This window comes from Lepidochelys olivacea (genome assembly GCF_965140295.1).
Source record: "Lepidochelys olivacea isolate rLepOli2 genome assembly, chromosome: 1".
Taxonomy (NCBI): Eukaryota; Metazoa; Chordata; order Testudines; family Cheloniidae; genus Lepidochelys; species Lepidochelys olivacea.
The window spans coordinates 256,120,791-256,137,074 of NC_140411.1; the positions used below are offsets into that span (position 1 = coordinate 256,120,791).

General features: G+C 44.0%; 2 protein-coding genes across 2 annotated transcripts in view; one reads left to right on the forward strand and one right to left on the reverse strand.

Annotated features, from left to right (window-relative positions):
- Positions 1-16,284, reverse strand: part of SYN3 (synapsin III) — a 279,080-nt gene that overhangs the window by 143,772 nt on the left and 119,024 nt on the right. The gene's annotated exons all lie outside the window — the stretch shown is intronic.
- TIMP3 (TIMP metallopeptidase inhibitor 3) overlaps positions 1-16,284 on the forward strand; it is a 45,960-nt gene that overhangs the window by 22,375 nt on the left and 7,301 nt on the right. Inside the window, exon 2 of the mRNA XM_084610872.1 lies at positions 10,997-11,079. Coding sequence (XP_084466998.1) covers positions 10,997-11,079 — 83 coding nt within the window. The remainder of the gene's footprint in view (positions 1-10,996; positions 11,080-16,284) is intronic.

The following is a 16,284-nucleotide window of genomic DNA, read 5'->3' on the forward strand; positions in this document are numbered from 1 at the left end:
ACCAGCCCTGGCCAACTGCAGTCGATAGCAAACAAATGCAGGCCCCCATATGAACCCATTTAATTGGGTACCCACCGATCCCCCAGAGATACAGTGCATGACTGTCTCTCTTTCAAGCTACCTCAAACAGCTGTGACATATGCCAGATGAGGCTAGGAATTAAAGCCACAGGGTGGGGACCATAGAGAATGTGTTAGATCTGGCTGGAAGACGGGGATGGGGTGTGGGACAGGATGGACTTTTTTTTAATTGTTCTTCTTTCCCCCATCAAACTTGCATGTTTAGTCAAAATTTTCCATCTGGCTCTAGAAGGATGTGTCCAGGAGTGGTGTCTGCATTTGTCTTCGGGCAGACTCAAGTCTTCCTTAGAGATCTCTGTCACCATGAAGCAACTTTTGCCCCACACCTGGTGACATTACGACAAGTGGCAAATATCTCACTCATTCCAACCTGAAGGATGGAATCCCTGTGAGTCAGAACACCCTCTTCTGTCTATAGGTTTGGCAGCAATATCTGGTCCAGTGCCTCAGTTAATACAGTTCACGTGTCTAATCCAGTAGTTCTCAAACTTTTGTACTGGTGACCCCTTTCACAGCAAGCCTCTGAGTGTGACCTCCCCCTCCTTTTAAATTAAAACACTTAAAAAAATTTAACACTATTATAAATGCTGAAGGTGAAGTGGTGTTCGGGATGGAGGCTGCAGCTCGTGAACCCCCACATAATAAGGTTACGACTCGAAGTTTGAGAACCCCCGGTCTAATCTATGGAGTTCCAGCCAGTTTGCTAAACTACTGTAAGTCATAAACTGCAATGCTTGCATTGCATCCATCTGACTTAAGTCTACAGCAGGAGCACACCTTAGGTTTACAGCAAGGCATAAAGTGTTCACAGAAATGCCATACCTCTGTCCTGTACTATTACTCTTCTGTAACACCTGAACTGGTGAATGGGAGCCATGGCATTAACAGAGATGGAGTCACGACAGCTAGTTACAAAATATAATCTCTTCTCCATGCTCAGTGAACGAAAGTGCAATGTCCATTCTAATTGTTACAAGAAAGTCCGATATTTTCAAAAGTGACTGGTGATTTTGGGTGCCTCACATGAGATGCCAGATTTTTCAGACGGCAGGTGCTCAGCACTGTGAGTGCGTCAGCCACTTTTCATGATATGTGTGGTCGAAGGGGCACGAGATCAACATTTAGGTCTCCCATTCCCTGGCAGCACTGTGGAGGCAGTGTGCTTCTTCTCCATGCCTCCCCACCTCCCCTCTTTATGGTGCTGTGTAGCAGCTCTTCTGGCAGTGGCTAGTTCCAGGGGAACAGGAAGCCTGGGTTGGTGCACTGTAGTGGCTTTGGTTGGAAGGGATAGGTAAAAAAGGAGTTTCCTTCTCCAGTATTTTCTCATGCCCGCCACTTCACCCTCCCCCCTAAACATACAAATGTGTGAAGAACCCTCTAGTTTTAATTCACTTAGTGTGGTGATGATACGAGGAGGTGGCTCTTACTCTGGTACATGCAGATTAAGGCAAAACAACCCATGGGGAGAGTAAACATTATTTTCCCATCTTTTGCTGGAGTACTCACTATATTTAACCCCACCTTTGGCTTTTCTGGGGAAGTAGTGGGAGTGAGTGGGTTACCGCTACTTTTCTCCCCTCCCCATCCTCCACCCCACCCCACCCACTTGTCTCTCACATAGCCCTCAGACAATTTAGCAAAGGCTCCCAAGAGCCTAAATAAAACTAGGCAAGAGCGCCTTGCCAAAGGGTCATGGTTGGCCTGCAGTTGTGCTCCTCAATGATGCAGAAAGCGAGCCCTGCTGGTGTAATTACTAACAGATCAGCCTGAGGGGTGTGGAAAAGAATGCAGCCCATGAGACGGAGAGCGAGTCTGTTGCAAGGACAGATCAGCTAAGAATGATCATCAGCATTTACTCAGCCCTAGAAAGCAGCATGAGGGACTCCCACCCAAGGAGGTCCTTGTGATTGCTACATTAAACTTCTCAGATTCTTGGTCGATGCGAGGTGTGCCATGAGTTGTGAGTCTGTTGCAAGGACAGATCAGCTAAGAATGATCATCAGCGTTTACTCAGCCCTAGAAAGCAGCGTGAGGGACTCCCACCCAAGGAGGTCCTTGTGATTGCTACATTAAACTTCTCAGATTCTTGGTCGCATGCGAGGTGTGCCATGAGTTGTAGACACTTCACCTGCTTAGGCCCTGCAGGATGCAGCCATTGGTCTGTTCCCCACAAACCCTCACATGCACATCTGAGCAGGAAGGCATTCTTACCAGGGCAGGCAGAAAGGAAAGATGCAAATACCCTCGGTAGAAAGCCTCTGTTGCAGTAAAAGGTAAACATAGGATGAGTACAAGCTGCCCCTTCAAGTCCATCCTGCTCCTGGAGGCAAATAAATTTTTGCTTGGCCAGGCTCTGATCCAGTCAGTGATCTTGTTGGGGTATAATTTCTTTGCCCCATTGCTGATCCCATATCTTTTGCTTTGACTGCTTCTGCCTGTGGATGAACAATTAGAACTCCTCCCCACCCCCTTCATCCCTCCCATGCATCCCTTGTTATCCCACATGCATGTGTCCACACTTGTGTGTGAGGTTCCTCTCATAGCATAGTTCATTATCCCCAGCCTGTGGCTCAGTCTATGTTGTCCCATGGCACTTCCTAGAGGCTGCTCCATTGCTAGCCACAGTTCTGCTTCTAATCCATTCTACTCATTCAGCTGACTGCAGGGCATTGTGGTGTTTTGCAATCTATATATCACGGCAACTGGGAAGACATCTTGTCACCACTGTTTCCATACTGCATACATAAATCTTCCTATGCCCTAAATTATTTAAATGCACTGCGGATTTTTTTTCTGAACCAGATCCACTTAAAATTGCCAAAATGACACACTGATAAATGAAATCCTTGGAACCGAAATGAAAAGCCTCGGAGTTTCTGTCTTGCTCAGTCTTTGATTACTGGGTCACAACTGAAATGGATTTGGGATTAATCCCTGTCCCTAAAAGGGTCTGCCCCCATGTAAAAGGAAAAACCTACATTTGTGACAACTAGTACTCTCTGGTAAGAAGACTCTGGGACTCAGATGGCAGTGAGTTCTGCAGATTAACATTGATAGAGCTTCCAATGCACTGGATAGTAAGCACCACTGCCCTCTGATTAACATAATGTTACATTTGTGATGTTACCATCTAGTTGCCGGCCTACAAGAAAGAATACAGACCTTAACATTACTGACAGCTAATGGAAATTCCACTTTAGCTAAGGCAGTAGAGACCTTTGTTTTTCAGATGGGAGTAAGAGCTCCAGAGTTCTCTTACCCATGCCACACATGTGTTGTTTAGCTGGTGTGTGCATGCATGTCACCATAGAATAATTACAAGTCCTCTTGTGTCACATCATCGCCTCAGCCCTGCAAATGGTTCTAGCCTTAATCTACCAATTGTCCCATTCTCTCACAACTGCCTGTGCCTGGTCTTCCATGCTGCCCTTCGTGATCTGACTTGTGAGGCCACTGTCGTCTCCTACCTCAAATCCCACCTGAAGACCCATTGCTTCTGTGACTCCTTCAGGGAACTGGGTAACTAATAATGGATAGGTCAAGGAGTGGTTGGCTAGAACTGATGCATATTTATGTAACAAAATAAACCAAACCTGTCTGGATTCTCTCCCTGCCCTTAAGCCCTTCCTATGTTGCTTACCTTCTTAGGGCCTGATCCAGTGTCTACTGAAGTCAAGGGAAAGGTCTGGGTCAGTCCCATAGAGCAGGGTATGTGTGGGTAGGCAGTGCCTACCACATTGTGGATGCTATGGGAATTAAAACAATAAATAGCAAAGGGGATGCCTGCATAGTGCTATGCTGCTGTCAGTTCTGTGCTTTCCTAAGCACTAAATTTACCCATTTTAAAAAAACACACACCAAAGGAAAAAAGATATAAATATGCTCTTGTCCTTTTTTGGCATTCATGCTGTATAAATCTCCAGAGCCCAAGCGGAGAGTAGGATTTGTAAAAATTATTTGTTCAGAACCACAACTAAATACCCCCCCCCCAAATACATTTTAAAGGAAATGAACATCAGATTTGAGAGTCAGTCCATTGGGTTCTTTTTGAATCATAGTGTGGCTGCCTTGCTTATCTTATCAAAGATTTATATCCCCATCTAATTTAGCTTCACATAAATAATTATGAATCACTCATGAGACTTTGCCAACCGCTCAAATCCCACAAAGTGACCCAACCTGAAACCCCAAAGTACTGAGAAACATTCATCTTGGATCGGAGTATTTTTATAGGCCCCACTTCAAAGGGGCTGTGGTTTAAAAATATGCAGCTATTTTGGTGACCACTTGTGTGGGATAACGTTTCCCATCGGCAATAGCAGGATTGTAACAGGACTCCAGGGAGAAAGGGAGAGTTCAGGGGGAGTGCTCACCGCACCTTTTGCTGGTTAGCAGCATTTTGTTGATAAAATAGGAGTCTCCACAAGTAAATGTGCTTTGTTAGATATCTTGGATTGAATTTGTAACAGAAATACTGTCAACTTTAGGTGCTTTATAGAGCATAACATTTTAAAAATGAGTAGGGAAAACAGACAATGTTTAGGAGTAGAAGCTGTGTTAGTCTGTATCCACAAAAAGAAAAGGAGTACTTGTGGCACCTTAGAGACTAACAAATTTATTTGAGCGTAAGCTTTCCTCACGAAAGCATATGCTCAAATAAATTTGTTTGTCTCTAAGGTGCCACAAGTACTCCTTTTCTTTTTGCAGACAATGTTTAGTTTATTTTTAAGGTCCCGAATCAGTAAGGGACACATTCTGTACCCTCTGCCCAGGTGGGAAGAGGTTTTCTGGCAATAAAGCTAGTGGAGGTTCTCACTGTGTGGGGAAAGGGCAGGATTTGGTGAAGCTGGATAGGGCTGCAAATCCATAGCACAGAGCCCTACTCTGGGGAGACTCGCAGCATGCTCTCAGAAGGAGGGTCTCGGGGCAGGCTAGGCCTGGAAGAGCCACAGGGAAGGGACCATTTGGCTGGAGCCACAACTGCAGAGCAGCTCCACTCCCATTCAACAGCCTGGGTGGGAGGATTCCCTCCCATTCCAGCCTTCATGCAGTTACATGGCAGATACAACAGTCTGGTCTCTGGGAGCAGGATTTTAGTCCCAGAGAAGATAGGAGTAGACTCAAATTAGAACATTATCTGGTCCCTGGCAAAGAGTGTGGCTTCTCCTTTGGCGTGCACAGGTGCTCGGGGAAGAGAATGAGATGGAGTCTGAGACTGCAGGCCCATCAGGTTCTCTGGTGGAAACCCAGGCTGGCTGCCTTGGAGTAAGGAGGACTCTACCCATTCACTGGAGCCCAGACTAGTGTGTTTTGTTTTGCATGGTTTTGATCAAGATGAGTTTGGCCTTGTCTACACTGTCACTTTACAGCGCTGCAACTTTCTCGCTCAGGAGTGTGAAACAACACCCCACTGAGTGCTGCAAGTTTCAGTGCTGTAACATGGCAGTGTAGACAGTGCACCAGCGCTGGGAGCTACTCCCCTCATGGAGGTGTTTTCTTAGAGCACTGGGAGAGCTCTCTCCCAGCGCTGGTGCCGTGACTACACAGCCACGTTAAAGCGCTGCCACGGCAGCACTTTAACGTTGCTAGTGAAGACATACCCTTAGTTGGAGTTACTGCTGTCTGACCATCCTGTGGCATAAAAGCCTTAAGAACAGGGAGGAGAGGCACAAAGGACCATTAATTGACCATTAATTGACCATTAATTGAACTCTGCCTGTTCACAACTATTGCATTAATTGAAAGTGGGACCCTCTTTCACTTAGGGTATGTCTACACAGCAGTTAGGAGGGATCATTCCCAGCTAGAATAAACATACACACACTAACTGTGCTTGAGCTCTCACCTAAAATAGCAATGTGGCCACAGCAGGATGGGCAGTAGTTTGAGCTAGCTGACCATGTATATTCCCAGGGATCAGGCGGGCATGGACTCTGCCATCTAGCCCATACCACTGCAACCCCACACTGCTGTTTTTAGCATGCTAGCCTGAGCAGAATAGTGTGTGTGTACATCTACCCAAGGTGGGAATTACACATCCCAGCTGTAAGGGGAGACGTACTTTTACTTAGAAAGACCCTAGTTCTGGATTCTCTGATTCTTTGGTAAATTTGTTGACTGGTGCCTAAATCAAAGCCAGCCTTTCTTAATGAAGTCTTTGCGCTACATTAAGTGCTTCCATTTAAACTGTTGCTAAGGAAACTGAGGTTTGGGAAGAAAGAACTAATTTTCATCTATTTTGTCAGAACCTGAATTTGTCTGTCACCCAAGTATAAACATGTTCTTGATTTGGAATCTTAACTAGTTTTTAACCTCCCTCCCCCTGCCTTTTCATTGTGTTCAAGGTCCCTTCAATAATGTGAGCTTTCACTCCAGGTTTTTATCCTTTATTAGCAAACACTGATTTCTTCTCCCTATTCACAATATTTTAATATGCAGCAGAATTCAACGTGGCCCTCTCTTGTTTACTTCCTTCATTGTAGGCTAGCTCCATCAATGGTACCTGATGGAATTCACACAACCCTGCAGGAATTGTGCTCATTCTAGTTAACTTCTGATGCCCAAGAAGTTCACATTCTGATTTTTAGGGGTTCACAGAAAAAATGGTGGAAGTTGGAAAACAATCCACCTCTTTAAAGATACGGTATTTAAAATCCTCAAGGGCATTCTTCACCAAATCTGTAGCACTTTTCAAGAGAGCCAGATCAAAGTATGAACGACTGTTTTGATTAATTTTTTTTTTTTTTTTTGCTGTGAGTTCATCTGTTTTTGGTAACACAAGAAAATAAAAACACAAATAAGTTGTCACTGGGATTTTGAATTGCTACTAGTGGAACCTCCTTACAGAAGAATGTATCTGAAAAGACTGGCTGTAGTAGCCCTATCAACAAAAAGTTACTTGAAGAGGAGAGAGAGAAGCCCTCAAACCTGTTTTGGGTGGGATACAGGAAAAGACTATGTGTGTTCATCTGTCAGATTAATTGACCTCTTTCTCCTTGACTTTCATCCTGTTTCCAATACTGGAGGGCAACCCTGACATCATGCAAGAGACAAAGAGCAAAACACTTGTAAATACTAGGCCATGCCTTTAGATTTACACTGTCTGCATATACGCATGCACAATCTCAAAGAGAAACTCTTTGAAGACCATGACCAAATTTTGCAGTGACTAATGCCCCAGACAACCTCATTAAAATCAATGATATTGCATGAGGCTCAAAACCAGTGCAGAATCGGGCCCCCAAGGGTCTCGTGTCAGTACTGGAAATTACTGCATTTTTCAGTTGGTTTGTTATGACGATGCTCTTTTGGGTAGGGGCAGTTTGTAACTGGCAAAGACCAAGCCACATCCTGCTCTAATTGATGGGGATCCAAAGTCAGACATTGAACAGGTGATTTTTGGAGCAGTTTTCACCACTCTGCCTCCTGGACTTTTGAAGGGAAAATTAATCATAAATCTAAAGAGCTCTGTGGATTCCCCAATCCTAAAAATAAAACAAAGCCCATACCTTTGACCCTCTGCAACTACTGCCTCATCATCCTTCTCCCTTTAAACCCATTATATGTGCTATCTACAGCCATTGCCTCCAACTCCATCCTTGGTCCTCTCTACTCTGTCTCATGCTCTCTGTGAAATAGCTCTCACCAGAGTCCTGGTCTTCTTGTCACTCATTTCACTTCTCTCAGGCCCATTCAGAACGTTGCTTCCTAAATCATCCATCTGCCTGGATGGGTCCTGATCCTATCACCCCATTTTCTGACTCCATCCACAGGCTTCTCTTTGTCCAGTGCATTCTATTACAAGTTTCTAGTGCTTACCTTTAAAGCCCTGAAAACTTGGTTCTCCCTTCAGGAGAGGGAGTTGTATGTTTTGTCCCCTTGCCACTATGCTTTACCCGTCTCCATCATGTTTTTTTCCTGTTTCTCCTATGATATACCTTGTTTATTTTATTGTCCTAAACCTCCTTTCCCCTGTTTTTCTTATCCATCTGTTATCTTTTCCTCAGAGGGGTTCTCTCTTCTTTGTCACTTGTATGTAGACTCCCTGGCATAATGAGGCCCTGATATTTGGCTGGGGGTTCTTAGGTACTGCCATAATAGAAATAAAATCCACAAGCTTTCCTCCATTCCACATTTTCTGCACAGAACACCCTCTGTGAACTAGTCCATAAAGCCACTACCTTCTCTTCCTTCATGTTCCTCTTCAAAATACTTCTGTCCTGAGACCTAAGGGAATCTGCCAACTGATAATAGCTAAGTAGATGGCTAGTAGGCCCTTCTGTTTGCTCTGTTCATTGGCCTATACAGTAAATACCTGATCTTTTTACTGCATCACTTCCCCATTCCTTCTAGTTGGTTATTACACCACTACTTATCTGAATTAGACTGCAACCTCTTCCAGGCAGGGCCATCTTTTGCTCTATGTTCATAAAGCACCTAGCACAATGGGGCCTTGATTCTGATTGCTGTTTCTATGTGTTACCGTAATACAAAAGAATATTTTTTTAAAAAAAGGGGGGGGGGAATTGCTAACAACTGGGAGCCTGTTCTTCTTTAAAACATGTTACTTAAAAACTTTATAAATCTAGAAGCTGTTAGGATGTGTCATAAAACAGCTTGCATTTCAAAATTCCATTGAAATTCCTCCATCGCTTAAAATTTATCATGCCTTTAAATCACCAAGTTGGTCAGCGGAGTTTTCCTTTTAGCCAAGTAACAATTTCCCTGTTTAAATGAAGCATTTCCCATGGCGTGCCTTCATTTACCAGTAGATAAAAGTTGTACTGAATTTCTCTGAAAGAAGTAAACCCTCCTCCCAGTCCAAGGAGTCAATATCAGAACTTTAGCAAGGTCAAAGGAAATGGAATATGTATACAGTCCTTTTTGGTTGCTGGAATATCAGAAGCTTGACAACATTGTTGGGCCAGCTCTTCGGCGTGTCTTCAATGGACTTATGCTGATACACAGTAGCTACAGATCTGGCCCAATGTCTTTTTGCCCAAACACTGTAGAATAACAAAACCCCAAAACCTATTTCAGAAAATACTTCACTATACCACTGCCTTGATGATAATGTAGTGTCCTTTGGATTATTTCGGTATTGCTGAAGTAGTTTGAATGGTTCTTCATAATGAAAGGCTTAATATACTAAAAGTAAGACTTTTTTGTAGGTTTATTCAGCTCTCATTTTAGTACTGAAAATATTATTGGTTGTGGTCAATTTTTAAAAAACTCAGTGATCTCTTTGGGGAGTGGAGAAGACAAGTGATAATCTTTACCCTTCCTAGGACTGGGCATCTCTGAGCTCATTTTCTCTGCCATGGTAAAGATTAAACCATGTCTGCGGCTTGGATGACATGATAGAATTGTTCTGGGGCAGTGAACGTTAGCTGAATAATTCCTTCTGGCCTTTCTCTTGTTCTCTAATCTTTGCTGTCTTGCCGAAACTTGAAGGTGACCTGCAAACTTTTTTCTAAAACGATAATGGTAGTTATTTGCTGAATGCCCCAAATATCAAAGAACAGGAGGACATTTTGCTAAAAATTAATGGTAAACTAATTTGAGAACCTACAACACTGATTTCTAGGTCCTGAGGTTTCTCTCAATCACTTAACCAGTATGCATTGCTCTGAGATATTCCAAACAAAAGGACTTTCACTGCAGTGATGGAGATACCCCTGGGGGTGCAGATTAATGTTATTTTTAGTACATATTAAAAACAGGGTGACCCGGGAGTGCCCAGTTTATTACAGCTCCAGTGGAGTCCCTGGTATATTTGATATCCCAGACCTATGTGCTGTGGCTTCACAGCGACTGGGAGCTCCAAGAGCAGTATTAAGGACCACAAATAAATTAATTTGAAAAAATGGACAGTTATTTGCTGAATGCCCTTCTGCCCCTTGCTCCTTGAGACATTCAGAGTGAAATTCACTCTGGTGGGCTCAGTGCAAAGATTATGCAGCCCTGAGGTCCCACTTTAGCCCTATTTTGAGGATTTAAGTGGACTTTACAGTGTATGTAGGCTTTGTTCTTGCCTTCTGCATGGGGATGATTTTCACTAAATGACAATACCATTGCTGACACCACAAAATATGGTCCCCTGAGTGACTGATCTTAGGGGCTGAGCAAATATAGCTAGGATTTCTTGCAAGTAGCCAAAGCACTTTAATATCCAAGTTTATTTTGCGAAAGGCCCTGATCACCAAACGATTTGAACTGGACAGGATATAATTACTGGGCCAGATTTATGAGTGCTGGCAGGTCTAAACTACACCTTGAGTGGGTATTCATCCCAAAGGAGGACTGCTCTCTTTTGTTTGCAGCCAGGGCTCAATATAAAACCCACCAGTGAAGGCTGCTGAGGGGATGTGCCAAATCAACACATTCCCTGTTCATGGCCCCCTCCCTGGCCCATGCACCCACTTTCTAGGCTATGCTGGTCCCTATACAGTAGCAGAGTGGTAGTTATGGCCACTTTGTGCAGCTAAAACCTCTCTTGGTAGAACTTCTGCACCAGGTTCCTGCCAGCGGCATAGGCACCAGGTTCAGTTTAGCTCCGCTGTTCCACGTCTCACAAGAGGGGTCTGGATCCTTTCTTTGGAAGGAAAGTATTTCATTAATAGTCAGAAGGCACCCAGTGGCCTTTGGTAACTCAGCTGAACCCCTGTGAATCAAAAAGACATTTCTTAATGTGCATATGTGCAGGGGGAATGCAAGTAATTGTGCATCAGATACAGAATAAATCTGGAGTTTATTTGTCCTGGGATTTATCTTATTTTTATTTTACAGTGTCATCCACCCATGTGGTTTTGCTGAATTGAAGTATCTAATCTAACATCTGGATTAGAGTCCCTGAAATGTTATTGTCCCAATGTCCATGTTGTTTACTATGTCTTGTTTTTCTTCTCTCATGACAGTCATCCGAGCCAAAGTGGTGGGGAAGAAGCTCATGAAAGATGGACCCTTTGGAACGATGCGATACACCGTCAAGCAGATGAAGGTGCGTATGTGTGTAGGCACCTCATGCTAGGTTTAGCTTCCAAGGCAATTCTAGTTACTTGCTGATCACTAACACTGGCTGCTTTTAGGACCCAGTCCTGCTAGTTACTGAGCACCTTCAACATCCTTAGTGATTAATGGGAGTGGAGGGTGGTCAACAATTTACAGAATCATACCTTCAAAGAGAGAGAGAGAGAGAGATTAAAGAGAGGCTGTAGGCCATGCCTACCACATAATGCTGAGTATTTAGGGTTTTCCTTTATTCTTAATACTTATGGTAGTGAAAGATGCCAGAGTGACAGCTCTGGATACTGAAGTCCTGTTTATCCCCAGCAGATACAGTGTAGGCAGCAGAAGTGCAGGCTTCTCTATGTGGCCCTACCAATAAGCTTCAGATCTGTTCTAGTGGGACTACTTGTCTGGGGATAGGTCGTTCAGCCTCTTCTTGCCTTGGCTTCTCTGCTGAGACCGCCAACAAGCGTGTCAGTTAGAATGGTTTCAGAGTAGCAGCCGTGTTAGTCTGTATCCGCAAAAAGAACAGTTGTAATATTGCGACTTTTAGGTCTGTAATCGAGTGACCTGAACAAAACAAAACAAAACCAAAAAAACTTCAAAAAGAGACTCCAACGAGAGACTGCTGAATTGGAATTCATTTGCAAACTGGACACTATTAAATTAGGCTTGAATAAATACTGGGAGTGGATGTGTCATTACACAAAGTAAAACTATTTCCCCATGTTTATTTTTCTCCCCTACTGTTCCTCACACGTTCTTGTCAACTGCTGGAAATGGCCCATCTTGATTATCACTACAAAAGGTTTTTTTTCTCTCCTGCTGGTAGTAGCTCACCTTAATTGATCACTCTCATTATAGTGTGTATGGCAACACCCATTGTTTCATGTTCTCGGTGTATATATATATATCTTCCTACTGTATTTTCCACTGCATGCATCCAGTGAAGTGGGTTTTAGCCCACGAAAGCTTATGCTCAAATAAATTTGTTAGTCTCTAAGATGCCACAAGTACTCCTGTTCTTTTTTCAGTTTGAATGGTGGCAGTTATCATGTGGATATTTGTCCAGTATGAGCTGGACTGAGAAAGCAAACATGCTTCACAAAGACCACTCAGCAGCTTAGAGAGACTAGTTGGGCCCTACTGCCCCTCTGTCACAATTTAGGGGGAGGAAGGTGTGACTGGGTCACATTTGAGTTAGTGGTGCTTTGTCTCCAGGTGCCAGGTTGTAATACCCAAAGCAAGGAGCTGGGCTTAGCCCCATGGGACACAGGAGCCAACGCTCTGGGGCAAATGAGAGGCAAACTCACCCCCTAGAGCCTTCCCGCTGTACCAGGAAGGGGACCCACCTAGATCCTCACCGCAGGAAATCACGGACAAACAGAAATGGTACCCATAACCTTTTCTGCACCATGATGAACCCGCAGTTCTACTTATAGCCGAAACAGATTTCACTTAACCTGTTGCTTTGGACTTTTTTTTTTGGCCAGCTGACCCCTTGTTATGTAATGTTAAAAAATCAGCCCTAGTTTGTTTTTCTTGGCTGCAGCGTTCCAGTCATAAGACTGGTTTATGTCTTTTATAAAAGAAAAGGAATGAAAAGGCCTTGGCAGCTGTTGCAGAAATCTGAAACATATTAGAGAAAGTAAAGGTTCAGGAAAATGTGCCTGCCTTGTAACAGTAACTCTCTTTATAAGGCAGTTTATAGCTAAGCAACAAAGCTGTGAGGAGGAGACATAAAGCCTGTTTCATAAGCTATCACAAAGCTTCACGTTACCAAAGTCAGCCTTAGCAGGGCTCTTTCCCTGGAGTGGAATTTTTGCACTTCACATAAGAGGTTGTGAAGTGCTGGGGTTATGTATTTGCTTATGCTTTGCTTTGAAAAATGTCTGTGAATTTTGTGCGCATGAAAGGAAACGACTGATAACATTGGCTAGAGCAAGACAGTGCGGCCACACCCCTCCCTTTGGCAATCACCTCAGTCCTCACCAGCAGCACTCTGCGATGTGCCAGTGCTGTTTTGCCACCCCCCAGCTCTACCTGTGCACCTCACCGCCAGTGCTATTCAGCATCTGCACGCTGCAGCCCATGACCCTCATTCACCTCCCCAGTAGCATCTCCTGCTATTCTGCACTCTCCGTCTTCAGGCACACAGACAGATTTCAGGTATTAAGCGCCTCATGTAGAATCACAGAGTAAGTGAACAATAAATTCCCCACCAGACATGGTAAGGGCAGTTAACTTCTGCCTTGTCTACCAATTACTGATAGTAAGGTCACCACAGCACTGTTTGTCCCATGTCTGTTATGAAGAGGGTCAGATCGTACTCGCCGAAATCCCCAACAGCGATTCAAAAATATTGCCAGAGGGAGGGAGGAAACAAATATGGCTCAGCAGTTTCATGACAGCCTTCAAGGGCTTAGGACTCCCTTGGTCTAGCAATAAGGGAATCTGAGGAGTCCCTTAATTTGGCAAAAGCAGTGTCTGTCCTGCTGGCAGAAGGAGAAGGCATTCCAATCTGGGAATAATGTAGCCGACGCTAGTTCAAGACAAGTAGAGGTTTCCACGAGTCTGGGCCACTGTCAGAGAGAGGAGAGAACTCCCTGTGTCTGGAATAACACCAGTTCTACCCCACTGTCAGCCAAGGGCTCCTCATGACAGTGTCCTCTGTGATAGTGATATGTGATTTTGACTGGGATTTAGGCAGTCATCTTGAAGTAGACTATAGCAGTGTCCCTGATATTAGTCATAATTCTGCCTGCAGACATGGGAAATGCAAACCTAGACAAGGTGAGAGAGTTGAGTGGGAAAAGATCCCCACTCAGTTCTCGTACCTTGTCTGGCTTTGCATTTCCCACATTTGCACTCTATTGTGAAAAGTCACCCAGTTGTACTCCAAAGCATTTCAATTAGGGAAACCAAACTGTAGGAGGTTTTCCTGTTCTGTTTGCATTAGATTGTGCTGCTATATGGGGGCATGGGTCTTTACAGCAGATATCCCACTAATCCACATGTATCTATGCCAAGACTGCAAGAGGAGAATTGTCTTTGCAGAAGTTGATCCAAATGTTTTGTTAGGAAACCACGTCCCCAAGAAAAGCCTGTGAGGTTTTATTTTCAACAAGCGGTTGCATGTGTTGGCCAGTGTTGGTCTATTGGCACACTGTGCCGTACTATGGGGGTGATATGTTGTGTCACATGTTTTAACCTGATCTTGGACAGGAAGGAACCTGTAGCGATCAAACTATTCAGCTTAACTGGAACATCCTGCAGACATAACTTTCAATAAACAATCTGAGCATCTTCTTTTAAACCCCACTGTCTGTCTGCTGCACTTAGAGTGCTCAGTAGAAAGGCATTCAGTGGATGATGTGGGGGAGCAGAAGCTGGTGTGGTACATCTTTCCTGCTCTCACCCCAGTGAAGTCCTACTCTACTCCTGCTGGAAAGAAAAGCTAACTAGGCATCTTGCTTTGCACAGCTGCCTGTAAACAGTACTGATGATAAAACTATTATGTCCGTGTTTGCTGGACACCTTTAAGCCCTCCCGCACCCGCAAATGAAAAACAAACAAGCGATTTACTTCAGCAGCATGTGCCAAATTGTCTGGATAACCAGGCTGAGTGGCATTGAGCATGTTAAGTAATAACAATCTATTTTTGTATTTCTTTTTTGGTCCTCTGATTTCTTTTGGGCCAGCTCCCACACTTCTGTGATGTCCCACAATTCATCAGGTGATGTTACAGTTAGACGCCCAGGGGCCTGGATGGAGAGCATAGGGCCAGCCCGTAGATGCAGGACAGTGGAAGGTTTTTTAGCACAGAGGTTTGTAGTTTTGAAAATCTTGTAATTATTTATTCCCTTTTGGGATCTAAAATACTTCAAACGTCTTTCAAAACTGCATGCCAAAAATCTTCACTGAGCTGATAGGACGTGGCTCTATACACCAGTGTAATTTCTTGGTACTGTAAGCTGTGATATCACAATGCATTCTAGGAACTATCCAGAACGACTTCAGGGACCCGAAAAGGAAATATAGATCAGATTTTAATACTCTGCATGTTTGCTCAATCCCATTGTAGGCTGGCTAAGCAGGAGCATTGACCTAAAGTGTTGCCTAAAGAAAATGGCTTGTTTCTTTAGCTTGTAGCTCACCTTTAATGTGAGGTAAGGGGGTGAAACAGTGGCAGTCATAAGAAGAAAGAGCTGGTGTCTAATTTACCCTCAGTTAAAGTTCACAGGGGAAAATAATCCTGTCACAGGACATCACAGTACTAAATTCATCATGAAATAAGAGGAACCAGATGATTTGCATATGCTTTTCTGTGGTAGAGTTCCACCTAATCCCCAAGAATGGGGTTTGCTAATGGGAATGCTGACACAACCGGAACTTGTGCAGCAGTAGCAGGCACTGCCATGCAATGCTTGTTAATACTTTGCTCCCTGTCATTAGATTTCCTAAAATACACAACTGTGGTGACAGGATGACTCTGAGGGTAGCAGTTAAGAGAGAGGCTGGTTTATGGCTGACTTTCTTCTACTAATCTAATGGAACTTGCAGGGTATTTTATGTATCCAGAAACAATGCTTGGGATTTATTTATTTATTTATTTATTATTAGGGAAAGAGTCCTCTGTAGAAAACTTCCCTTTCCTGGATTTTCTCACAGGTTTGTACTCCCTCCCCAAAGTCTCCATGTCACAGTGACTGTCCTTCAGTTGAAGGGGAGTGGATGGGACTCTCTCTTGAGAGCCCATCAGTACAGCTCCTAGAATCAGCTGGAGGAGTCACTGCAATGTGAGGTGAAGTACTTCTCCAGGGACGGAGCATGCTGCCTTTTGCAGCGCTTCCAGTCCCTGTTGATTTATTGAACAAGGGAACACACTCAGGAATTAAACCTGAGCCTCATCTGGCAGTGCAGTATCACTCGTTACCTGTTCAATGCCTATGATGTGCATGATGTTATCGAAAAGGACACAGTCTCTGTTGTTATAGTTTATACCATCTAAGGTGTGGCCCCCATTACTGTAGTATCTCAGTGCCTCACAATCTTTAATTTATTTTCATAGCATCCCTGTGAGGTAGAGATATTATCCCCATTTTACAGATGAGGAAGTGAGGCACAGGGCGACAAAGTGACTTGTGCAGTCACAGGAAGTCTGTGGAGGAGCAGGCAATTAAACCCAGCTCTCCCA